This window comes from Phalacrocorax carbo, chromosome 2 (assembly GCF_963921805.1).
Source record: "Phalacrocorax carbo chromosome 2, bPhaCar2.1, whole genome shotgun sequence".
In the NCBI taxonomy this organism is placed as follows: Eukaryota; Metazoa; Chordata; class Aves; order Suliformes; family Phalacrocoracidae; genus Phalacrocorax; species Phalacrocorax carbo.
The window spans coordinates 77,907,599-77,932,545 of NC_087514.1; the positions used below are offsets into that span (position 1 = coordinate 77,907,599).

The 24,947-nt window shown below is 45.4% G+C and overlaps 1 protein-coding gene across 3 annotated transcripts; it reads left to right on the forward strand.

Annotated features, from left to right (window-relative positions):
* The first annotated feature begins 6,615 nt into the window (after positions 1 to 6,615).
* UBE2QL1 (ubiquitin conjugating enzyme E2 QL1) lies at positions 6,616 to 24,549 on the forward strand. 3 transcript variants are annotated; one of them, XR_010371556.1, is made up of 4 exons: positions 6,616 to 8,274; positions 15,373 to 15,466; positions 15,591 to 15,797; positions 23,222 to 23,307. XR_010371556.1 is itself a non-coding variant. In XM_064443339.1 (2 exons), the coding sequence occupies exons 1-2, from the start codon at positions 7,459 to 7,461 to the stop codon at positions 23,351 to 23,353; spliced, it is 948 nt and encodes a 315-aa protein (XP_064299409.1). In that variant the 5' UTR covers positions 6,621 to 7,458; the 3' UTR covers positions 23,354 to 24,549. The 3 variants fall into 3 exon arrangements, 1 of the variants encoding a protein (XP_064299409.1); XR_010371557.1 differs by lacking the exon at positions 15,373 to 15,466 and having other exon boundaries at positions 6,617 to 8,274; XM_064443339.1 differs by lacking the exons at positions 15,373 to 15,466; positions 15,591 to 15,797 and having other exon boundaries at positions 6,621 to 8,274; positions 23,222 to 24,549.
* The last annotated feature ends 398 nt before the right edge of the window (positions 24,550 to 24,947 follow it).

A 24,947-nucleotide genomic window follows, 5' to 3' on the forward strand; every position in this document is an offset into this window, starting at 1 on the left:
GCAGTTTTAAAACTTCAGGAGCCAAAAATGACTTGATGGCACCGTAAAGTATGTGAGACTAAATAGCTGAAATTGCAGCATTCTGCCTTTAAAGTTGGTCCCAATGGGCTTGACTGTCTCTGTGTGTTAACTTTGTGTGGTTCACACTGACATCCATCTGTTACTTAGGTGACCTAGAGTCTTAGTGCCTTTGTCTAGCTGGGGGTTAACCTGGTGCTCTGAGCTAGTAACAAGCTACCTTTGTGTGTGCCTTTGGTGCTGTGCACCAGAGTACTGGAGCACCTGGCGTGCTGCTTTTAGGCTCAGCTGCTGTGCACTCACTAGTGAAACAGGTCTGGCAGCAGCCCTCAGCTTCATGTGGAGCAACTGAAGCTGATACAGGACACCCCTCAGACTCTTCTTGGAGTAAAGAGCCATCAGTCACTTGCAAAACAAGGGGCTACCTAGGGCTCAGATGCACATTTTTTGCTCCCAGTTAAAAGCAGAACTGTAAGGCCCTAATGATGGCCCTGGTTCTCTGGTTATATAGAGGAGCCCAGAAAAGTTCATGATCTCAGACGTTTAGAAATTATAGCCAGAAAATCCAGAAAGTCAGTGTCTGCAATGACAAACAAGAATTTTTGCATCCAGAGTAGAGTGACCATCATGTAGCTGCCACTCTTCCAACCGTTCCATAAGATTCAGCTTTCACACTGAGCAGCTACAGAATGACTGTAAAGGTGATATTTTAAGATGAAAATGTGGCCAGATGTCAAGGCTGAAGGTGGAACAAGATGAAGGATGCATTTTACCTTTATTTCGGGAGAAATGTATGAGTGATTCCTGTGCTTTACAGGAAGACTTCTCTCAGGATTACTGACCATGTCTTGCATTTGTCTGAGTGCAAGGATTTAAAAATACATGTGTGTATATGATATGGTCACCTCTGACACAAGGTTCCATGATTCAGAATTCCTGGAGGCAAATCTCTTTTAGTCAGTAAGTAGCATCATGTGAAGGTGGACACCATGAACATAAAAAGCCCCTCCTGAACATTTCTAATGCTGTGCAAACTTAAAAAGCAGACAGATAAACATATTCTCCAAGAATATTGTTTACCTTGTTCATTCTCCAGAGCTGTTGCTGTGACATAAAGGCTATTCATTTACCTCATTTATTCATTTACCCAGGTATCCTTTGCATTTACCTGGGCTTATCATGTCCGTGGAGTGGAGGTTACCTCAAGTATTTTGTTTATCTAACTCAGTGAAAGAGATTAGAAATGCCAGATGGATTTGCAACACTGAGAGGAAGGTGACTTCGGAGGATGTGTCACCAGTAACGTAGGGACTGGACATGCACCTCTACAGGTTTTTACGTTCCAGGAGCAAACATTTTTGTGCCTTTCTTCATTCTTGATGTTTATTGCTGGAAATGCCTTTCCTCTGAATATCCTTTTAAAAGGAGGTGATGTTGTCACTTTGGAGGATGAAGGGATGCAGACAGTAAATAATCAAAGGTGCCCAGTGAGATACTAGTAAGCATTGAGACAACTCAGTCAGGCAAAGGAGGAAGAGATGAATAAATAGCTTACGTGTTGAAAAAGTGTGTGTTTGCAGGTTTACAAAGAATTCACTAAATAAAACTCCATTTGATCCTAAGAAGGAGGCTGTGTCCCATGCTATAAAGGAAATCAGCAGTGCCTACCAAGCTGATCTAGGTAAATAACTATTTTAGAGTTCCAGGGCTAGAGGCTGGCCTAATCCTGAGTATATCCTGGGTGTCAAGAGAGTGGGGCCAGACTCCTTTTAGTGGTGCCCAACGACAGGACCAGGGGCAATGGGCACAAGTTGGAGCACAGGAAGTTCCACCTAAACACGAGAAAATACTTCTTTCCTGTGAGGGTGCCAGAGCAGGGGCACAGGCTGCCCAGGGAGGCTGTGGAGTCTCCTTCCCTGGAGACATTCAAAACCTGCCCGGATGCGTTCCTGTGCCCCCTGCTCTGGCTGTGCCTGCTCAAGCAGGGGGGTTGGACAAGATGATCTCCAGAAGTCCCTTCCAACCCCTACCATTATGTGATTCTGTGATATGAGCAGGACACATAAACCCTAAGATTCTGATGCCACCTATAACAATCTACCTGCAGACCTGCAGAGGAAGGCAAAAAAGACCAGCAGAGGACAAATCATGCATCAAGAGGAATAAAATAAAACCTTTCCCAACTCCAGTGGAAGCCCTGAGGCATGGAATTATTATAAGTATAATGCCAATTGACAGTGATCTAATCTATTTCCTCACACATTTGGGGAAACTGAGAGATCAGATGCCCAGGGACTCATAATATAAGCTTAATTTTCAGTCTTCAGGCATTTTCCTATTCTATTGTGTTGTACAATTATGTCCATAAGCTTCTCAGGCTCCATCCTACAAGACTGAAAGCTACTGCTTCCAGAGCTCGGGAGAGTATTCGAGACCTTCATTCACCAAATAGCTGGAAGCCTTTAGATTTCCAGTCCAAATGTACTCAGGATTACTCACTGTACGGCCATTTGATCATGTGATGAAGTCAATATCCCTCTCTGACATTTACTTCTCAAATATATTTATAAAGTGTTATGACACCCCCATTTGGTCTTTGCCGGGCTGTACTAAACAAGACAGGATCTCCTAATTCCCCTAAGAAGATGTGCATTTTGTTCCCCTAATCATCCTAGGAATGCTTCTTTGCACTTGTTCAATTTAAGTAACATTTTCTAACACACTCAAGGCCTTAAAATTCTGCTGCATTTAAGTGGAAGCAAACAATACACAACTGAGCTTTTTCCTGAGCCCCAAGTAACTCCTTTTTTGCAAATTCAGTAAAAATGAGAATATCACTGGCCCATATTATCATGCTAGAAAAAAAACCACCTTCCTGGTAGCCCCAAAGAACACCAAATTGGTATTGCGATAGCAGTTCAGAGCTCTGACTCTTCAGCTAGTGACAGATCCCCCTCTACTGCAAGAAGAGTCTGAGATACCCTTCATCAACTGCAGTCTGCTCCATGTGAGGCTGGGGGCTGCTGCTAGACCTGAGCTTTGAACGCTGTCCTGTTTCACTAAGCAGTGTACAATGGCTGAGCCTGAAAGCAGCTCTCCAGATAAATATGTAGGAGAAATGCCTGCCAGAGGTCAGTCTGTGTTTCATACCCAGATGCCCTTTTACCTCCCTGACTCTGAAGTCATTGCATCACTCTAGGATGCCTTTGCTTACCGTAAATGGACCGAACAGTCCTGCCCCAAGGCAAGGACAGGAGGGCCATGTCTGGGAGGCTGCAGGCTAGCTCAGTTTGACTCCTGTACCTGGCAAACTGGTGAGAATGTATAATAATGTACAGAGTTAATAGGTATGTTCCTACTATGCTATGGAAAAAAGTGATGAGGAATCCATAAAAAGAGATCATGGACGAAATTTGTTCAGAGTTTTTTGTCAGTCAATGAATATGTGGGCAAGGAGAGCCTAGATGAAATAGGAGTCGTCTCCCCTGCAAGCTGTTGTACTCCCTGTTTTACTTCAAGGCCCTAGACTTGCAGCCATCCAGAGTCCATCCTGGACTAACCAACTAATTCCCTTGCTGAGGAAACCTGGGTATGAAAAAGAAGGGTTCACTACATCATTTCAGCTTTTTTGCCCTGCAGACCAGTGCGGACACAGATTGTACCAGATTTCACTACTCCCAGCCGGATCAGAGCAGTCCCCTGTCACAGCAGAACAGCATTTGGCCGGGCACACCTGTTACACCTTCCACATCGCTGAAACAGCTTCCTCATCACTTCCATCATTAATCTTGTACTGTTCCACAAAACAATAGCGCAAGGCCACAGAGGGGCTGCTTGGCTTCAGCCTCCCTTTGCAGAGACCTTGCTCCCTTTTATGGCTTCACTGCTGGGTAGATACCTCACCAGTTATATGAGACAGGCAAATAACTTTCCTCATGTTAAATTTATGATAGCAGCTCCTGCTGCCAACTGCCACAGGAACACCATGCAGAGACCTTGCAGTTTAAAACATTAATGCATCCAACACAAAGGCTCGAGTTGCTAACTGACATCCTGGTTCAGTTCAGCATATGTGACCCACCATCCCGTCTTGTGCTAGATATTCAACCAGGGACAACCGCTGAACGCCTTGTTCTGCGTGACCGCCCGCCAGGACTGAAGCTGCAGGTGAAGTTTCTGTGACTTCAAGCTTTTGCACCAGAGCAGGAGCAGCCTCCTGACCTGTCCCGTCGCGTTTCTCTGTGCCCTGCTCTATCTGCTAACAAGAGGACCAGAAATTTCCTTCTGTGCCTTAGCTTCGTCCCCTGCAAGTCCTGCTCGAGCCATTTGCCCATCAAAGCTCAGGTTACTTGTTACCAGGAAGCATCACATACCACAAAATGTCTGCGCACAATTTGCCTGCACTCCAGAAGTTTCCCAGCTTCGTGGATGGGCGATCAATAGGTCAGGATGGGCAGCATGTCTGGCACTCCAGAAGGTTATTAGGGGAATGCATGGATGCACTTTCCAATATCCTATAAACCAGAGGTTCCTCATTCGCTCAGGCAGGGTGGGCTATAGAGAGAAGGAAGGTAGGAGAGGAACATGAGAGGGACAGAACATTCCCAGATGTTTCAGTCCACCCACGTCACGTTCCCCAGGACTTCTGACCTCCTGGGAAACACTCTGTCAACAGTATTTCACATGCGGATCTTCTCAGGGTAGGAAATTTAGCAAATGCCTCCTGCAACAGACCCCAGGTATCTGTACATAAGGAAGGATCAAAGTGACCCCATGGGATATCACATGGACAGGCTTCTGGACTGGGCAGGTCAATAGCATGGAGGGCAGGAGCAAAGAAAGACAGCATTGTGACATCTGTGATTCCTGGGCCATAATTTACAGTTAGCTCGCAGGCCTTCATCTTTCTGTTCAAAGCAGGCTAAGGAGAGATGCACCAGGTATCACGCATGGGTCAGCTCTGCCAGTATCTCCTGACCTTTCTCTACAGAGCCTTCTAGGACCAAAAGGAGGGGGCCTCCACCTCCAACTCACCCACCCACTGCTCCTCCGAAGGAGCTGAAGAATGGTGCCACCACCCCACCATTCCCAAAGTTGTCATGGTGCAGCCAACAGCAGCCCAGCCCTGCTGGGTCCATGGAGTCCTGCTGTGCCTCCTCCTCCTCCTCATTTATGCCATGTGGCCCATAATTCAGTTTACACTTTTTGTGTTCTCCTCAAATACAGATTCTGTAGAATAAATTTTCTTGCCACATTATTAGGTAAGGTTTTAAAATAAATAAATTCGTATTTCTGTGCTTTGTGTGCATTGCACAAACTGAGAAAATAAATGAAATTATGAACAACCTTCTCTACAATTTTACTAAGATGATTTTGAGCCTTCAATAATGCCATGTTTAAAAAACAAATATAATTCTACTTGAAGGATCTTGATTTCAAGAACAGCAAGCTTTTTAATCCATAGTAGATCAGACTGATCTATCATTTGGGTCCATTTGTAAAGCCTGGCAAAGAGACTACATTTCATGTTATCATCTAGTTGAGGAAACTGGTGAATGGTCACCTGCTGAATAAAGACCTGTTGGTAAAACTAAGTGGCTTAACTAACAGGGAGAAGGGAAAAAAAGCTCAAGAATGAACTGACCCCAACGTTTTTTTGGAAGCGAGTCAGCCAGTTTTTGATGAAAACATAATGTGCCTTGCAGATAGCTTTCAAGATACCCAACTGGTTTTCTCTGGAGATCTTTACAGAAGCGCAGCGGTCCTTCTCCAGTGTAGGCCACTCTTCAAAACCACCAAAGGCAGTGTTTTGGTCCATTCCTGGCAACAGGGGTGTTTGCTTGGGAAAGATGTGATGGAATATAACGCTGCTGCATGCACACGCCGGCCATTGCTTCACATGCTCTGCACAACAGACAAAACCGCGCTTCGGGCCTTTCCCTCACTGCTCCCCAGTTCAAAGCATTTATTGCATTTTTTTTCTTTTCCAGTCTCTGAAGCTAAAGAGGTCTGTGGGGACAGAAATTTTCAGAATCAGCTTTTTTTTCCTGTGCTACACAGGTGTCCCAGAGGATGGACCCACCCGGTCTGGAGGTCAGCAGGTGCAAGAAGGATGGGATACGTGTATCCGCTGTGCTGAAGGAACAGAAGGTTGTCAGATCATTCCCAACACAAAAACCATGGAAATGCGGATGCACGTGTGCAAATATATACACGCATATGCATTTATATCTATTTTCCAGCCATGTTTACATATTGATTTTTATAGGTATATGCTTTATATATGAGGTTGTATGAGTTTGGGTGCGTAGATGTATGCACAGTAAATACCTGCATGCAGATGCGTTTAAATGCAGTTATGTCCTTACACATGACCGTACAGTTCTTATGTATCTGCATTATATATGTGCTACATACATGTGCCTGCACGTGCACTGAAGTCCACGTATGACGGTATATGATTTTGTTGCCGTGTGAGCGATGACGCGCGCGCACACGCACGCGTGCAACACCCACCCACGCGCCCGTGGGTGCCTCCCGGGGCGCTGCCCACCCACCCGCGCCCCAGCCCGCCGCCGGGTCCCGCCGCCCCTCCGCCGCTGTCGCCGCCCCCGGCCCGCCCGGGCCGCGGCCGCGCTGCCGCAGCGCTGAGCGGGGCGGGGCGGGGCGGGGCGGAGCGGAGGGGCCCCCGCCGAGGCCCGCAGCGGCGGTGCCGCCGGACGCGGAGGCAGTGCGGGGCGCCCCGACCGGCCCCTCTCTCTCCCCCCCCCACCCCCCCCCAACCCCCGCCGCCGGCGCCCAACAAAGGACCGGAGGGGGCGGCGGCGCCGCTGCGAGAGCCGGGGCTGCCGCCGCCGGCCTCTGCCCCCCGCTCGGGGGGAGGCGCCCGGCCCGGCGCGGAGACCGTCCCGCCGGTGAGCCGCCGGGGATTGGCTCGGCCGGCTGCGAGCCGCGGGCGCCGGGGGAAGCCATTTGCGGCGCAGGCGAGTTCGCCCGCTGTGCCCGGGGGGAGGGGGGGGCTCTCCCTTGCGGGTGGTTACTCTTCTTTTTTTTCACTCCTTCCTCCTCCCTCCCTCTTCCCCCCCCCCCCCCCCCCTTTTTCAGGGGATCGCGGCAGCGGGGCCGTGATGTCCCCGGGAGCAGCCCCGGTGCTGCAATGCCGCCCGCAGCAGCCCTAGCGAGGGGAGGCGTTTGAGCGGCGGCCGGCGGCCGCGCACCCCCCCCGCGGCGGCAGCGCCGCCGCCGCCGCCGCCTTTCTCTTTCTCTCTCTCTCTGCCCGTGCGCCCAGACCGGCGGGAGAGGGGCCTGGCCGCCCCGCCAGCGCCGCCCCCCCTGCCCCCGAACGGCAAATCCGCCGAGCCGGGCTTTAAATTAATAATAACCCCCCCACCGCCACCACCAACCCGTAAAGGCGAGAGGGAGAGCGGAGCCGCGCACAACATGGCCACTCTGCTGCGGAAAATCGGGCTGATCCGGCTGCACAACCGGGACACGGAGGACCCCAAGCACCACCACCACCGCAGCAGCCAGCAGGGCTCCTCGCTCAGGGGCAGGGGCAACCAGAAGAACAGCAGCAACAAGCCGCAGGGCCCCCCCGGGGGCGGCGGCTGCAGCAGCAGCAGCAGCAGCAGCGAGAGCAGCCCCGGGGGCCACAAGAACAAGAAGGCGCCGGAGCTCGCCAAGCAGCCCCCGCAGCCGCGCCCGGGCGGCGGCAGGGAGAAGCCGCGGGAAGCGGCCAGGGAGCCCGGCGCCGGTAAGGAGGGGGCGCAGCGACCCGGCCCCGGCCCCGGGTGCGGGTCGGGGCCGGCGCCGGCGCCGCTGGTGCCGCTGCCGTCGGGGTCGGGGCCGCTGGCGCCCGCGGGCCGGCAGCAGCACTGCACGCAGGTGCGGACCCGGCGGCTGATGAAGGAGCTGCAGGACATCGCGCGGCTCAGCGACCGCTTCATCTCGGTGGAGCTGGTGGACGAGAGCCTCTTCGACTGGAACGTGAAGCTGCACCAGGTGGACAAGGACTCGGTGCTGTGGCAGGACATGAAGGAGACCAACACGGAGTACATCCTGCTCAACCTCACCTTCCCCGACAACTTCCCCTTCTCGCCGCCCTTCATGAGGGTGCTCAGCCCCCGCCTGGAGAACGGCTACGTCCTCGACGGCGGAGCCATCTGCATGGAGCTGCTCACCCCCCGCGGCTGGTCCAGCGCCTACACCGTCGAGGCTGTCATGAGGCAGTTTGCCGCCAGCTTGGTCAAGGGGCAGGTAGGGGCTCGGTGGGCTCTCGCTCTGCCTGCATGTGGCGGGGAGGTGTGTGTCCGCGCCCGCGTTTGAATGGGAACCCCAAAGGGTGGCGGGTCATGCCCCGCCTGCTGCCTGCTGACCTTGGCCTGGCCTGGGTGACAGGTCTCCCAAAAGGACCTGGCGTCACTGGTGGGAAGGAGACAGGGACACGCGTGTTCTGCTCTGGGGCCCCTTCATTGGGCAGGTGCAGCGGAGGTACAGGGCACCTTGGAGGGGCAAGGGGCTGATGCATCCAGCGTGCCCTCCTGCGTGACTTTTGTCCCCGTGTGTGGGCCTGCCGCATGTGGCACCAAGATGTCATGCCTGCTGCCCCCAAAGGGCACCTCCCGTGCCCCAAAGCAAAAGGGGCTCTTTGCGCCCCACTGGGGTTTGGGATTCGAGGCCTCTGCTAGTCGGCCATACTTTCTGGTCTCCAGCGTGAAGTGCTGCCGCCGGCATAGGGCACGACGCTGGAGCTGCTGCCCCCAGGTCTTTGTCTGGTGCTGTCCTGCGTAGCATCCCTCGGGGGAGAAAAGGCAACCCCTGTGCTTCCGGCTTTCGGGCTTGGCACAGGGCAGAGGTGTGGCGTGGGGTCACATCTGGAATTGCTACCTGAGCTGCTGGCAAAGTTGCAGGATCCCTGCCTGAAAGGAACAAGTAATTTCGGGTATGTACTGCAGTTACGGCAGCTAGATGGCTCCTGCCAGCTCTGCTCTCCAGAGGAGGTGCCTGGTTCCCCCGGCAGAGGATCTCATCTGAGCCAAATCAGTGCATTTTATGCTTCCCCCCCCGCGCACAATGTGCTTAGAAGATCAGTATTTTGTAAGACGTTTTTGATAAATGGGTACATATTGCTGCTGAAACCTATAGCCAGTCCTTCTTTATGGTTGTCGTAGTGGGCAGTATACACATGGCTCTGGCAGGGTGATTTTCCTGTTCGCTTCCTGAATGCCCTTGAAGCCAGGGGACACGCACGGCTCCACGTCTGTCAGTAAATGATGTTAAGTAACGTCTTAAATTCATATCTTGGCAAGGGGAGGGGGAAAGAGTAAACGCTAACGTATTTTTCATTTGCTTAAAAATGAGGGTTACTCCTGTTTGTCTCTGTGGAACTGTTTGCATGAGCAGAAGTAAAGGCTTGGTTTCTCTTAGAAGAGAAAAATAATTTTATGATTTAACAGACTCTTTTGTAAGTGGCTTTTCCTCCTTTTTTCCGGTTTGATTTGGGCCTACTCCTCCTGTTTTTTAACCAGATAGTAATTTTCTCTGCACTTCATTTGAAGAGGTCAGGTTTCCTAGGTCACCTTGGGATATAAAAAACGTCTACCAGAAAAAAAGGGAGCCTTAATTTACGTTGAGGCTGGGGTATGTTGAAGTTGTGTAGCTACTCTTACCGCATACCACTGTTTGTTAACCCATTTCTTTTCACAGTGATCATATTTCTCATTATTTTAAACAAGGATTTAGAAGGACAATGCTAAACTCTCTCAATTTTTTTAACAGTTCAGCATCTTCCTGCAGTATTGAATGTTGAATGCAAGCTGGTTAAATTAAGGTTTACTGGGATCGTAAAATGGCTCAGTGAGGAAAAGTGTAAATAGTTTTATTAGTAATAAATACTAAGCTATATAATCTGATAATTTTCTTCCCTAAACCACTTAAGAGGTTTCCAGGAAGTAGTAGTAATTTCTTATAACAGAGGATGTTTGTGTGCATCATTAATAAGCGCATTTAAAGTGCAAGAGTTTCAATAGCAATATGCCAGAAGTTTACAAAGTTAATTATAAAAAAAGATGATGCATGTGAGACAAAGGCCAAAATGATTTGCTACAAGTAACTTAGTAATTAAATAGGTGTAACATGCACAATTCAAAGCCTCGGAACATTTTTTCCAGGCAGAAATGTTACTAGGTAGTACTGACAATAAATTTAATTTCTGGGTTACAGAGGTGCCGTCCGTGATGGGTTGCCAGCCCATCATCACCTCCGGGCCCTGCGTCGTGGGAGCCACGTTTCTCTAATCGCACTCCCCTCGTTATGTAATCTCCACTCCATTGCATAATAGGGCTCAAAATATGACAGGCGCTCCCCTATCCCCGCTTCATTTTTCACTTTACAGGTAATCTACTTTTGACCATTTATTTATTTTTTTAATTTAAACAGAGCCGCCAAAATGTTGAGAGCCGAGGCACTGTGTTTCCCAGAGCTGCGGGGCTGGTTTTGGGTAACTCTTGCCATGCTGTGGCTAGTCTTGGTGCCTACAACGAGCCGTGCTGAACAAATAGCGATGGCTTACACCAGGTTAACGATGTAATTTCTGTAAGCAGGCCACACCCTGCAATAGTGTGAAATATTCAGCACCCTTGGTGTTAATCAGAAAGGCTGGAAGGGCAAGGTCTGTTCTCCACCGCCTCAAAATGACCCCACATGAGCAAATGGCGGCAGCCACGAAGCCGAGCGTGAGATCTGGCACTGCTGGCACCAGTGGGTAAATGGGGCCTTCCAGAGAAACGTCGCCGGTTTGCGGCGCCATGATGTAGCATGTAATCATTGTGAACACTCTGGCCTGTGACGCATCCGAAAGCGCGCCTTGCATGTGCCAGTGTGAGTAGGCGGGACTGAACTTCCCGCCAGCGTATGTTCCTCCTTTTGGCAACTTGCGCGATAAAACCGAGGTGGCTGATTTAATTCGACGTTTCTCGTCAGTCCCGTTTTGCTGAGCTGACTGTAACGCTGCTGTTCTCTGACGGCTCTTTGGAGAGAAATGCAGGACTTCTTGGCCTGTTGTTTTGTCAGAGCTGATAGTAACCTACGAACATATATAACCTTCTTTTTGGCAAAGCGATCAAAAAGCACACAAAACTAACACTGAAAATACATTTTCGGGCAGTCAAGATTGTTGACAAATTCAGATTTTTTAAAATGGATTTCACAGATCTTTTAGCAGAACGAAGGGAAAAATTGAGATAAGTCATTCTGACATCCCAATCCCAGAGGTGAAACGTTCTGCTCAGGAGTTATGTCCATAAGGAGATGTAAGTGTGCAACACAGAAATTAAGAGGTAGCACTTTTCTGTTACATTTCAGGATTGCCCTTGTATGTGGGGAAACCTGGGTCCAGGTGTTCCAACCTGAGTATGTCTCCCAGGGGCTGGATTTTAAAGCGGGGTGGCTGTTTCTCCAGATTCCACCAAGCAGGAGCCTAACACCTCAGGTGACCTTGCATGAGAGAAGTCCTACCTTATGGGATGCATACCCTTGCTTCTTATCATGAGTCTACTATTGCATTTTTAGATATTTTTGTGTGGAACAACATGTTTAAAATGAAAGAGAGACAATTTCTGCTTGAATGAAACAATTCAACAGTCCCAAACTAGCTTCCCCCTCCGAGTTTTCAAGGGGAAAAAAAACATTAATTAACAAACAAGTTGGGGTTTGTTTGGTTGGTTGCTTCAGCTATTCAGCTGAGAAAATCAATTATTCACACAGCTCTAGTCAGTATCTTGAGGGGAATTCTCAGTACATCAAAGGCCTAAGACTGTTTATCTGTCTGGGATCCAGAATCGTATTTTAAAAGACTTGGTGTTGTCCTTAATTCAACTGCAGCCTTGGTTTTAAGGGGATGACTTTGTACTTGCTTCCTGCACAGTCAGCTGCTCGCTGGCTCCCGTCGTCATGGGTGAAAGCTTGGCGCTGCCGAACCGGCAAAATGGTAGCCGTGAGCTGCCGCAGAGCTGGGGTGTCAGCCAAGGAGGCAGGGGTGATGCTAACTAATTTAAATACCAGTTGCTTGTTGTCCGGGAGGCAACTGTTTGACACACCTGCCTAGGCAGAGCCTGCAGTGTCTGTCTGTCTAGCCAGGCTGTCAAAGTGGCCCGCTGAGCATTATTGCTTCTTAGCAGCACCCTTTAAAATGGTTTAGTGATAATTTAAGAGAGAGATTAAAAAAATCTCTTTGCTTCCTGATAACAGTGCCATTGTCACAATAATAGCTGAAGGAACCGTAGGAGGGTGATGAAACAGCGGGAGGTTCGTCGTGTCTCTCCTTGAGTAACGTGCACGGCTGGGGCCAGGGCCCGTGCTTCAGGGAGGAGTTGTGTCTCTTGCTTGAAAACATGGTGGATGATACGGTCCCAAATGAAAAGGAGCAGACTTTGTCCAAAAGTGAGATAGGATTTTGTGTCCTCTAATAGACATGTTTCTCACTGGAGAGGAATTATTTGGTGCTGGTTTGGTGGAAGTTTAAGAAAGGACAGAGCTATGTATGCTAATGTCCAAATAATGCATCAGGAATTTTTTATTTTGTTTTGAGAACATCTCACACAGCTGCACCTGATGCCTTGAGGACTTTAGACTTCAGCTTGCAGTAGTGTTAACTGGTAGCAGCCTCATCCTCCTTTTTTTAAGTCCCTTGTTCTCTCTGGGGAGGCTGGGGACAGGGCTGCCGGCCAAAGGCATCTCTCAGGTAACCGTGATTGTGTCGTGGAAAAAGTTCTTTGTTTTGAGGGAAATACTCCCTTATTCTTCCAGTGAATAGGAAGAGCACAAAAATATTGTCAGGACATACTAAAACAGGAACGGGGAACCCCTAGTTATGAGTATTCTTGCTGTGGTAGGCTTCTGTTTAATGATTTAAATAAAAAAACAGAATATAATTTTAAATTAAGATTTCATTTTCTATAGGAAAATTTCCTGAATTCAAATAAAAGTAACTGCTATATAGTACTTTCATCCCTCATATTATAATATTAGAAATACCTCAGTGGAATCCTGTTAGTTTGCTTCAAGAGGTATGTGCCTTGTATGGCCACTGGACTGATTTATCTTTCCATTTGAAAAACAGCTGACGTCTACCAGATTGAAACAGGAGAAATGGGCTTATTTTATGAAAAACAGATACAGAAGGTAGCAGTTAATCATAGTCTAAATTGCTCCCTCTTCATCCTTTCAAACAAAAGTATGAGTGAGCAGATAGCAGATGGGACTTGCATGATGTCCAGGAGGTCAGCAGACTCCAGGTCTTTCAAATATGTATAGCAGAAATTAATTGCAAATCCATGGGTTTTCATACTCCAGATGCTGGGTTTGAGGACTGTAGCCATGAATAAACCAGCTAATCTGAAAGGCTGCAAAAATGTATAGAGAGCACAGTGGTCTCTGAATTATTTGCAGCTATTGTATCGTATTATGGCCTGAAAAAATAAAACCGTCTTCCTTTTTGCTTTCGATTAGTTGCCTGAGCAAATAATGCCAGTTATCAAGGGAAGAAATGTTGCTTTAGGTCCATGGTTGAAAAAGACATCGCCGCATATACAAAAATTACAGAGGAGGCAAAGAATGTATTATGGGGCTTGTTCCCTATGAAAAGGTATAAATGCTGGGCCAAAGAGGTAACAAAGAATATTGTTACAATTTAGCTACAGAGGAAGATCAGATATATTGGCCTGCTAAATTTTCTCTTTTATTGCAATTGAGAAACCTAGGATTTTCAAGCTGAAGTTTAAGTGGAGCATATATATTTGCTATGTTGAGATGCTGGGACTGATGAATGGGCTGGAAAAAACATTGTTCATGTGTATTCTGATATATTGCTGTTCTGACTATCCACTATTATTATGCAAATATATTCTACTGAGAGGAATGAAGACACAGGGATTCCAACTCATTGAAGTAGGAGGCTGTTTTAATTCTTTTAAAAAGCAGAGAGAACATAATTTCCATTTTACCCCTTCAAAGCATAAAAAGGAAAATTTTAAAATACCCATCATCCTTAATGTTACAATAGTCATCAAATAAGCTAAATCATTAAACTGAAACAAACTGCTTATTTTAAGACATGCTGTTACGGCAGGTAGAACTAATTCTTCCTGGCGATACTTGACTGATCTCCTAAATAAGAATTTAAAAGAATTGCTGCTTTGGATCATAAGAAAATTGAATTTGCTCAAAAGAGTAAGATTCTTCCCTAAATTATAAAATAAGTCCTCATTTTCTTCAGTGAAAGTGTTCAGGTAGAGAGAACTGTGTAGCATTTGGATGTTTTGTAAGATACTTCATTGAAGAATTGTATTTTTTCAAATGCAGAAAGCCTAGTCCCAAGGAGCGACATTGTGTACTCCTGGAGGAGGAACCTAAATAACCCACTTCCTACTGTGAGGAAGATTTACTCTTCCTCATACAGACTAGCCTTGAAAATATGCAGATTTCCTAGCATCTACACGACGCCCAGGGTTTTCCATGCATGACTGGAGACTTCCAGATCAAAGATTTGTAAACCCACAGTAATTCTAGTCCTTGTATCGTGGGAGTCTTACTGCCAGGTGTGATCCGAAGCATGTCCCTGGACATGCTCTCACAAAGTGGGGCATTGGTTAAGTAACATAATATTAGTTGTATTTCTTTTTCCCATGTAAGCTCCTTTGGGCTGATGAGAGTCAGTGAAGATCTCTTCTTTTGCTTGACGTATTTAGTCCTTCACATGCAGATTCCAGTTTACAGATTATCTTCTCCTGTCACTGTCAAAAAAGGTAATGCTGACATCAGGCGTGAAGGGAGGTGGGAGGATGGAAGGATTGCCAGGTGCAATTACTCCACGGCTAAACAGGGAGGACTTCAGGGGCTGCAGTGATTATGCTGTCTGAATGGCTCAAAACATATGTTACATCTAATGTGCACAGGATCCAGTTGTCTGGCTTGTAAATGGAATGCCAGGTGTCTGTTGAATATCGTCGTGTTTTTGAAAAGCGTGTGGCTTGGGGCCAGCCTGAGTTGTACTCCACAGAGTCGTTTCTAGAGGGTGCTCAGCGCTCCGCCGTGTTGGTCTTTAACTCTGGCTGGAAACAGCAGTAACCAAGTAGATCCTGGAAGTTGCAGGACAAGCTGCACGGGAAGGACGTGGTACTGTTACCTGATCTGGCCGGCAGTGAAACCACTGCTGCGCTGGGAATTGGAAGAGCATAAGCTGGGGAGAAGCATAGGTGTGCTTTGATGAAAATGAATTTGCAGTCCCTATTGGTCTGCAGGAAACAGGTAAGTGGGCACCACACTTAAGACGTTCAGGTGATTCCTCTTCTCAAACAGGATCAAGGTGCCAGTCTGATTTGCCCCGTTTCAGTTAAAAGTCAAACCGAGGAGCGGTGCATCGAGCGTGCCTGTCCTCAGCCACGTGTGGCAGGTACGTGCCTGCCTCGTTCACGTGCAGAGTCTGCCCTTGGAAAATGTCTTTGTATCTGCTTCATGATTTTGTGCATGTTGTTAAAATCAATGATCCTCATCGACTTAAATCCTCTTCTGCGCAGGCTCTCCAGCACCCCTGGAACTTCTGCAGTGACACCTTGATAGAGTTACAAGTCAGTCACAATCCCAAATCTGCATTCAAAGATGAGTGAAAATGAACCTGAGGAAGGAAGAATGTGCCTGAGTTATGAAATGGCCTGGAGCTCAGATGCTTCTCATAGGGAGGCTTTATGAGCTGTGGGATGACTAGATATTTCTCCTGTTTCTAGGTTGGTGTTACAGATGGTAACAAACCCCCAGCTGCAGTAAGAAGCTTATTTCTATAATATGTGCCCATAAAAAAGCCTAAAGTGTCATAAAGCAGAGGAAATTGATGTTGCTAATTTTTCAAATTCTCTATGAATTTCTATAAATGTCAAGTTTTCTATAAATTGGGCAAGATTATTTCAATTAAAATATATCTAATATTGAAGTGTTCTCTAATTATTGGGGGAGGAGGATATTTCACGGTTGCAGTTACTTAGGCTGAGGAGAGTTAATCCGAGATTAGCTTCCAGGTTTTGCCACTGACTTCAGGTGCAGTCATGGGCAAGTCATATAACTTCACTATATTGCTCTTTCCCACCTGTCAAGTGCAGATAATAATTTGAGGATGTGTACTTAAAGCACTCAGAAGGGGGTTCTCTATGAGTACACGTCCGTGTGCATCAGTATGAAACACATTGTAGTCAAGAGATTGACACATTTGTATAAATAGCAGGGGGAAAAGCTTATCGGCTTGTGACCCTGATGGTACCAAATTTGGTCTTAACTTGGTTAAATGTTGCCAGAGGTAGTGTGCTTTTTACTCCTGGGTTTTTTTAGCACAGAGACACTTTGGGAAATGTGGAGATAGACATTGTTGTCTGGGCTGTAGCTCCTTTGTCTTTACAATGTGTCATAAAGGATGGTTTGCTTTGCTTTGCTTGGGTTTACACCCATGGTTGTGTTTAACTTGGGTAACTTCAGGTTCCTGATGTGGGGGACCTGTGGGCCAATGCAAAGAGAGGCTGTCATACTCCCAGCCTTTTCACCTGGACTTGCCCTCAGTAACTCTGCTGATACGTGATTCCACAGAGAGGTAGTCCAGGGAGCTCAGCAGAAGACTGAAAGAGAAAACGTCCCTTTGTCATCTAGACTAGCAGGTACCCATTTGATGTCAGGGGACAGGGTCCATCTCTTGGCAGAAGCCCACCATGTTGTAAGATGGCACCTTTGGCCCTGAAGATGCTAGAGGTACCTTCCAAGAATGTGGTTGGCTGCCAAAATTTTCTTGTTCTTTTGCCAACACATTTTGTCCCACCTGTAAAATGCAGGGAGTTTCTTTCCGTACTGAAATCATGCCGCTGACTCTGCGCTGATGTTAGGGAAAGGTGAGGAAGAGCAGCGCAGTGCTCTGTAGCTGTCAAACAGGGACTGGGGCTGTAAGTGTTTGTATTGATTAAGAGCTACTTGCACCAGGCTGCACACAGACAAGTGAGCGTTAATAATTACTCAGCTGGAACTCAGATTTCTTTTTTCCTGGACAAAGAACAGTCACACTCCCAGCAGGAGCGATTTCTAGGATTCTTTAAAGCTGGAACTTGCCGAGTTTTCACTTCTTTGTATGGATTATTCTTAAAGAGGAGACCAAAAAAAGGCATGGAAATACTGCTTCAGAAATTACACATTTGCAGGAAAACATCCTATTTTTAATTCACTTATGTTGCAACGTAAATGGTATTTGCCTGCATCATGTTCTATACTGCTTTGTTTTAGCTATAGCTAATAATTATATATATTGCAATATAAATTGTGTGCAGTTTTTGAGACATGATTAACTGTGCCTCATCAGTACATGAAGAAAAAAACTATAAACTGTAATTGGGAGGAGAGACTGTGTATATTGCACTCTTAACAGTGATGTTGTGACACATTGCAATTATTGCGCTGAGAGCATGACGGTAGCTTACTTTAGCATTGCTCTACTTTTGAATGCTTCTCTAAAGCCAGGGGAAATACTTTTCTGTGAAAACTTGTTTAAATATTCTAGAATAAGACTGGTTCAGTCTTAAGCACTGTATTGCTCTGCAACTTATCGGAAAAGATTTGAGTATGTTTGCATAGTATGCGGTTTTGAACAATTGAGACCCCAAGCCATTAGTCACTGGCACATTAGTGGAATGCATTACACACTGGAGACTCATAGTGTGCTCCAGCTCTTAGGAAATCCACAGTTTTTGCGTTATCCATGGAGAAGCCTGGGACAACAGACTTGGAAATGGGTATATCCTTGTGCATCTCCTTCCTGTCCTTGGAGGGATCACCTCAGATGCAGTGTGTGGCACAGTGACTTCCTATAGTCTTTTGTGTACCTCTCTAAACCTTTGCCTGTTTTCCACCTCTTGACATTTACCTAGAACTGTGTAATTAGAGCCTTCTATAGGGATCTTTTAAGAGATGAAGAGAGAAAATGAAATTGTACCCACACACCCTTCTGCTGGCTTAAATGATGGGCTACATTCAGCCCCACGTGCAGAAGGCAGGTATGATTTGCCCTTGGAAGACCAACCTTGAGTTATTTGCATATCCAGGATTAATGAAAGGAATGCAGGGCTGAGAAGTTGCATTAAGACCAGTGCTAACAACATGAAGGCTTGCCTGCTTCTGAGTCTATTAGCTGCTGCTGTTTGCAATGAATACAACTTTTTGTTAAGCACTCCAGCAAAAACAGTGTGGACCTGCTGTGGCACCTCAGAGGTGTGGAGCACAGGGGCTTACACTGTTTCCAGAATAACCTCAGTCCTGTAAGGGCTGATGACTGTGTACAATAAATCTCTGAAACTTTGGGACCCAGTAACACAGGGACTTGCATCAGGAGAGGACTGAGCACAACCTTGAAGGATTCAGGACCTAGCTATGCAGTGCCACAGCTGAGCTGTGTTGGCAGTTCAGCACCAAGTATCAAAGATTGGACTTGGAGACCTCCGTAGCTCCCTTCCAGCCAGCACTTTGGTGATCGTGTGATCCTGTGAAAGGCTGGGTAGTGCCAAAAGTGATACAACATGGAAGCACACCTGACAGAGTGTACTATGCCAAAACTGTTGGATTTTGGTCTGGGAGCTACTATAGTTGGTTTCACAAGAGAGATAAATCTCTTCATTGCTGCCAAAGAAATCGCCTTGAGGCCATCCTGATTCTGGAAATAACAGAAGAAATGTCAGGACTGCTTTTCATGACACCCAGGCCAGATGTGGGCAGATAGATGGTTGTAGTGGCATTACAGGGCTAAAGAGCTTCAGGCTTCATATTTGGTCTCTCTGTACAGGACTTAACTCTGTCTTCGGACCACTTCGAGACATGGTGGTGTTGAGGAAGAAAAGATAGAGCACATTGCTGATGATGATACTGAAGGACTTTAAAGAGCTACTAGATGTTGAGTTGAATATGTTTGAGGATACGCTTCAGTGTCACATAGTGCTCTCAAGTGGAGGACACACTGATGTGTTCATGATTGTGGAAAAATGTGGAGACTACTGCAGCATAACTGAGAAGTAGAAAAGGTCTGTGAATGTGGGTACCAAATCACATGTGAGGTTTACCTCAGGTCTTTTGCTGAATAAGGTGGGAGGGAGCAGTCCCTGGGTATGGCCAGGGTCCTGAGAAGGCTACCCACAGCAGACTCTGCTCCTGGAGGTCTTTCTCCTAGCAGTTAACAGGGTGGATTCTTATCAGCTGTTTGTTCAAACTCATTAGTCTGGGCAAAGCATAGATGAGCGGTGTGCAATTGCTCACCGTGCCACGCAACCTAGGCGTAATCGGATCACAAGTGAGTGAGGAGGCTGAGCGCAGCAAATGTCCCCCTGCATTTCAGCGTGGCTGTGTAAACCAGTTGGATGCTGTGGCATTACTTTCACCTTTCATATGTTTCTAGCTTGTTAAAATTATATCTTGTTAAGTACATGAAGTCAGAGCAGATGGCAAAATCTGAAACATTCTCTCCAACTCTTTATTTTAATTAGATTTTCAGTTATCCCTTTATGAAAAGCACTCTGTGAGCATCTGAAAGTGTTGCAAGTATTTAAATAAGTTCCTGGTGTGACTTCTCAGAGCTAAAGTCGACATTAATATCTTTATTAGAGGCTTTCTTGAGGTTTCTCTGTTGTTTTTAATCTTTTGTGGAACGTTTTGATCTTGTTCAGATACTGGTTTGATATCTTTTCTTGATTTGGTGCTGGACACATCAAAACACTGGCCGTGCAAATGATCTGTATTCTTTACCATAGCAGTAGTGACGTGAGTGGTTTAGAGATTGGTTGAAATGCAGTTGTGTGCAATTGAGCTATGGCCAGCACTGTATTTACATACTGTATTTACCATATTTATCATATTTACAGAATGCGGCAGCTCAGAGTCTCCTGACCAGAGTTAAAATGACTGCATGTTTAAGTAGCAGTCTGAACATAAACTGTAGTCAGAGCTGGTAACGGTGCCTGTTAAAATGTTTGACACTTTCTTTTATAATTGCATCCAAAATGTCTTTTTTTAGTTGAACTTGGGGAAAGTTTTGTGGGAATGGCAAAAAGCTAAAAATCATTAAGACAGCAGATACCACCCAAGTGTAGACTCAAAAGCATCTGAACTGTGTCAACTGAAATTCCACCCTTTCTTTTTACCTCAGGTTTACTTGAGGCACCAAAAAGGGAAACTTTCAGTCCACGAGGTTAAATTTTATCCAAATTATAAACACCTGGCAGGATATTGGTTAATAAGAGACAGTGCTAACCATGCCACCCATAGTTTCTCTATAAACATAGAAATACATGGACTACAGTGGGGTAGAATTAGCTGGTCTTTGATGATGTAGTTTATGTACAACCTGCATATGGTACCAGAATGTGTTTAGGAGTTGATTTATTGATCTGTTACATTGATAACAAAGAAGTATGAGAATAAACTCTTGGAACAAGGCTCATTTCGTCTGCTGTGGCTCCAGTAACATTTTCGATGATGTGATGATATTCACCGTGCTATTGCATCACCAAAGAATTCGTACTTTCCTTGTTTGAAAGCAGTAAGTAGCTGACGCTGAACATGAGCGACAGCTGTTCTCAGTGCAAAGATCCTATTTCTAGGTACAGACTAGTATTAATACTCTGATAAATCCAGGGAAGACATGGATCACGCTGTGCTAGGTGCTGTGCACACAATTCAGAGAGGTATCAAAGCCTTAAATGATAAAAAATATGTATAAGGCAAGAGATGGCAAATAGACCTAATCCAGACATTAAGTAGTAGAGTAAGTTTATATTTACTTTCAAAAGTATTTCATCGGTGAGATTTTTGAGGACAGCATTTCCTGTGCCGATATCATCATCTCTTGCACTTTTCTTTATCTTTTCCTATGTTTCTCTAAGTATGCTTCCAACAAAAGCTCAGATTAGGAAGAAAATACAAAACATGTTCTGTAACAACAAAAATATTCCTGCAGGATATGTAAGATAATTAGTTAATGCGATTTTTAAAAATATGTTACCCAATTTTATTTAAATACTCCTTTTGTCACAACTAAAAGGGAACATTTCCTAGGAAAATTTATTAGCGGGGTTAAATTGCGTGCCATTCAGACCATCCTTATTTGGGAAATATTAATTGCTAAATTAGTATGGGGATGGGAAAGGTGTCTTGCTGTTCAGCCTGTCAAGGGGTATTTAAAGAGGAAATACATTGCTAGTCTGTAAATGGTGACTAGGGAGAAAGGCAAGGAAAAGCATCGAAAGGTAAAATAGCTATTTTTGTGAAAACCAAATGGGTATAAATTGGCTGTGAATAAATCGAGGTGGGAATTAGAGGCTGTTCCTAATCTTTAGTTAAAGTAGGCTGTGAAAGAGAAGTCAAACTGCACAGAAAAATGACATTAAAACAGGAGTAGGAAACTGCTTTTTTATCTCATGTGTCCATAGTTTTGTTATAATAGGAGCAGTGCTGCACCACAAAAGCGTATCTGTGCAATATTGTGACAGCTTTCTAGAATGAAATTATTTGTCCACACTGCAGACTAAGCTTTTTCATTTTAGTCTGTAAAAACAACTTTGATACTCTGAGGATAGAGTTTGTTTTCTTTTCTCCCCTTTTTTTCCCCCACCTTTTTTTCCCTCCATATACCTGATTATTTTCTCGATATTATCTGTTGCATGCGATTACAAATGACAATTTTCAGTTCAAATTCCAAATTGGCAGTAAAATACAGGAGGCAAAAAGATGCAGCCTGATGCATCATTTTGAGCAAAAGAGTGTAAAAAATGAGAACATACTAACTTGGTTCTTAATAATAGTAACAGTGTAATATGGTATCTGCTCATCAAATACCATTTATTCAAAAAAAGGCTTTCAGTGCAGTCTATCAAACAGTTATTAAAATTATTAGATTTGTTACTTTAATAAACTTCTATTTTATGACAAATCTAATAGGTTTAATAGGTTTAAATACTTTAAAGGGTATTATTGCTGTAGAGTGGAATAAATCTGCAGCTATATTTCTTGTGTCTCTGTTGGTAATTGACATGGACCAATGTGAAAAATAAGGTAAGCTATTAATAACTGAGTAAATGTTCCTGTTGCCAAACAAGGATTTGAAATTACATACTGCCGTGCATTTAGAGGTAATATTTAATTGCAAAGTAATAAAGATGCAGTATGTTCAAATGTGTATATTTTAATTTATTGTCAAACTTGTTATGACGAGTAATAAGGAAATCAGAATTTTTTATGTAGGTTGGAAGCAAGTTGGTTTTAAGGTGCTTCTGCCTTTAAGAAATGCCAGAGCTATTCATTTCTCACGGGTCAGAGTAGAAGGAGAACGGAGCGTGTTTGGTGGGGTGGATGTAATCTTTCGTGACGCTCTGCGTTGGCAGCAGGGTGTGAGGGGTGAGATAGGGGTGGCCTTGAGATGCAGCACGCAGCAGCGCTCTGCGTTTGTGATGGTTCTCCAGGGTCGTTGACTCCCTGATACTCACACCTCGGACTCTGTTACGAGTGTGGCATCCAAATCGGTTTGAAACCTCTCTCCGTCTCCCCAGCCCCGAGCCAGTACCTCGGCACTGGTTGCAGCAGGTTGCGGCTGATGAGGACCGCGGGCGATGCTCGTAAAACCTGCCTGTCCCCAGGAGTCGGTGGAAAGCGGCTCCCTGCGGTGCCGAGGCGTTGTTTCTGTGGCCTTTTGGTGTGCTCCTCGTGGTCCCTGTGTGCTTAGGGCTGCACCGCTGACGGTACGGGGTGGGTGTGAGGGTCCACATGCTTTATGGTAGAGGTCCCTTTTTGTTTGCAGGGGTCCCTGCACAGCAGAGAGGGAGGCGAGCCATGCGGCACGGCCGCAGCAGCAGCCGATGGTTGCTGCATGCAGGGCAGCGTGCCAGCAGAGGGGCTCCCTGGGAAGAAACAGCCTGGCAGATGTCTCTTTCTTTCTTTTTTCTTTCTTTTTTTTTTTTTTTTTTTTTTTACTGCATATCATTTTTAATCATCTCTAATAATGTAGGTGTCTGCCCCAGTTTGGGAACTCTGCTTTCTGGTACCCGTAAGTGGATGCCTCTTGGCCTGACGCATTGAAAAGTTAAGCTGTGGTTTCCAGCTGCGTGTTCACGTGTTTAATGAAGGTTTTCTTTTTTGTTTGGTGCAGGGCCGTATCTGCAGAAAAGCTGGCAAATCAAAAAAGTCATTCAGTCGAAAGGAAGCTGAAGCAACATTTAAGAGTTTGGTGAAGACCCATGAAAAATATGGGTGGGTGACCCCGCCCGTCTCTGATGGCTGATGTTAGCAACCTGCACTTGACAAAAATGCTGAACAAAAGTACTGTGACATCTCCTCAGTGCTGTACACCGCCCATCCTTTTCTACTTCAGCTTCAGTTACATGCCATGAATGTCAAGGAGACATCTAAGTTATTTATGAACAGATGTGTTTACAGAGGGAGAGAAAAAAAAATGCTGTGTAGGATTATATTTCAAGACTGGAGAATGGTCATCACTGAAGTCACTTGAGCGGATGCTGAGATTGCGTCATTTGCCCCCATACAGCCCACATTGTCTTCAGCTTCTTTCCATGACAGCAGCACCAAACAGCAGTACTGGAAAGTCTATCCAATACTGCTCAGTTCATTTAAATGTAAATGAAACAGTTAATATTTAATAGGGAAGCAGTGCATTGCAGGTACATGTTTGCTGTGCTGTTTATCTTTTGTCTCCTAGCAGGTCAACATAACTTGAAGATTTGTCTTTATGTGGAACTGTGGTCTGCTGTGACTAAATTTAGACCTCATTTGTGCTCTATATATGACCTTTAATTCATAAATGAAATCAGAATTAAAATGCTGAAAGGTCCTAGTGTTGAAAAATTATTAAGTGGAATCACCCAACCAGTTACAATGTGCTATCTATGCTGATATTGTGATGTGCTGTTCAGAAATAAACCAGTGCAGTTAGCCGAAGGTTAGGTGGTTTTTTTAAACACATCCACGCCAGGGCTCAGAGTGGTTGGTGGTAGCAGAACCATTATTACCCTGCCGGTACCTTCTGCAGTAGCATGTGGCCTGTCAGTTCTTCAAATGGCAAAAAAAAAACCCAAATGGAAATGGACAAAGCGACCTTAAAAATTATCTGCTTAATTTTAAAATTATATGCCAGTAACAGAGTAAAAATTTTCAAGGCAAATGGAACATGGTTTGTTAGATGGTTTGCATGACTGGAATTTTTTTTTTTATTTTCACTCAATAGACATTGTATGTACTTAGAGCCCAGTATCTGAGAAAACCCACTGATGTATATAAATGTCCTATTATTTAATCATTAAGATTTATGTTTTCTGGTAAACAAATTGAAAAAAACTTTCTAAGGGACTCCATAAAAGCTGAAGGTAATGTTTAGAATGGTATAAGAAAAGCATTAAAAACTGTGGATTCCGAATGGAAAATAGTATTGGACACATGCTGAATAAAATCACCAGTATCGTTTCTGTTGCCTCAGGAATTCAATCTTTTTGGCCAACTTTTGTATTCAAAGTAAGAGTTTTTCTACTGTGAATTTCTAGGTGTCTTATAGATATATCTGTTGTGGCGATATTTTAATTGAAAGCATGACAGTATCGATTGTGTGACTAATTTGGAGGTGGGAAAAAGGTATGCGTTTGAAAGCTCTTTCCATTCTATGGCTAACACAAGATCAAATCAAAATGGTTGACCAGTTTCTGTTTGTATTACAGCAACAGTGGACACTCTACAGAGAGTTTTGGGGTTTGGAGTTTGATTTAAAACTACACACAGTGGAGAAGAACAAAAGAGTAACGAAGGACAGAGGAGTTCGAACGCAAGTGAAGAAGCAGCACAGCAATTTGTGCAAAAACACTGCTCAG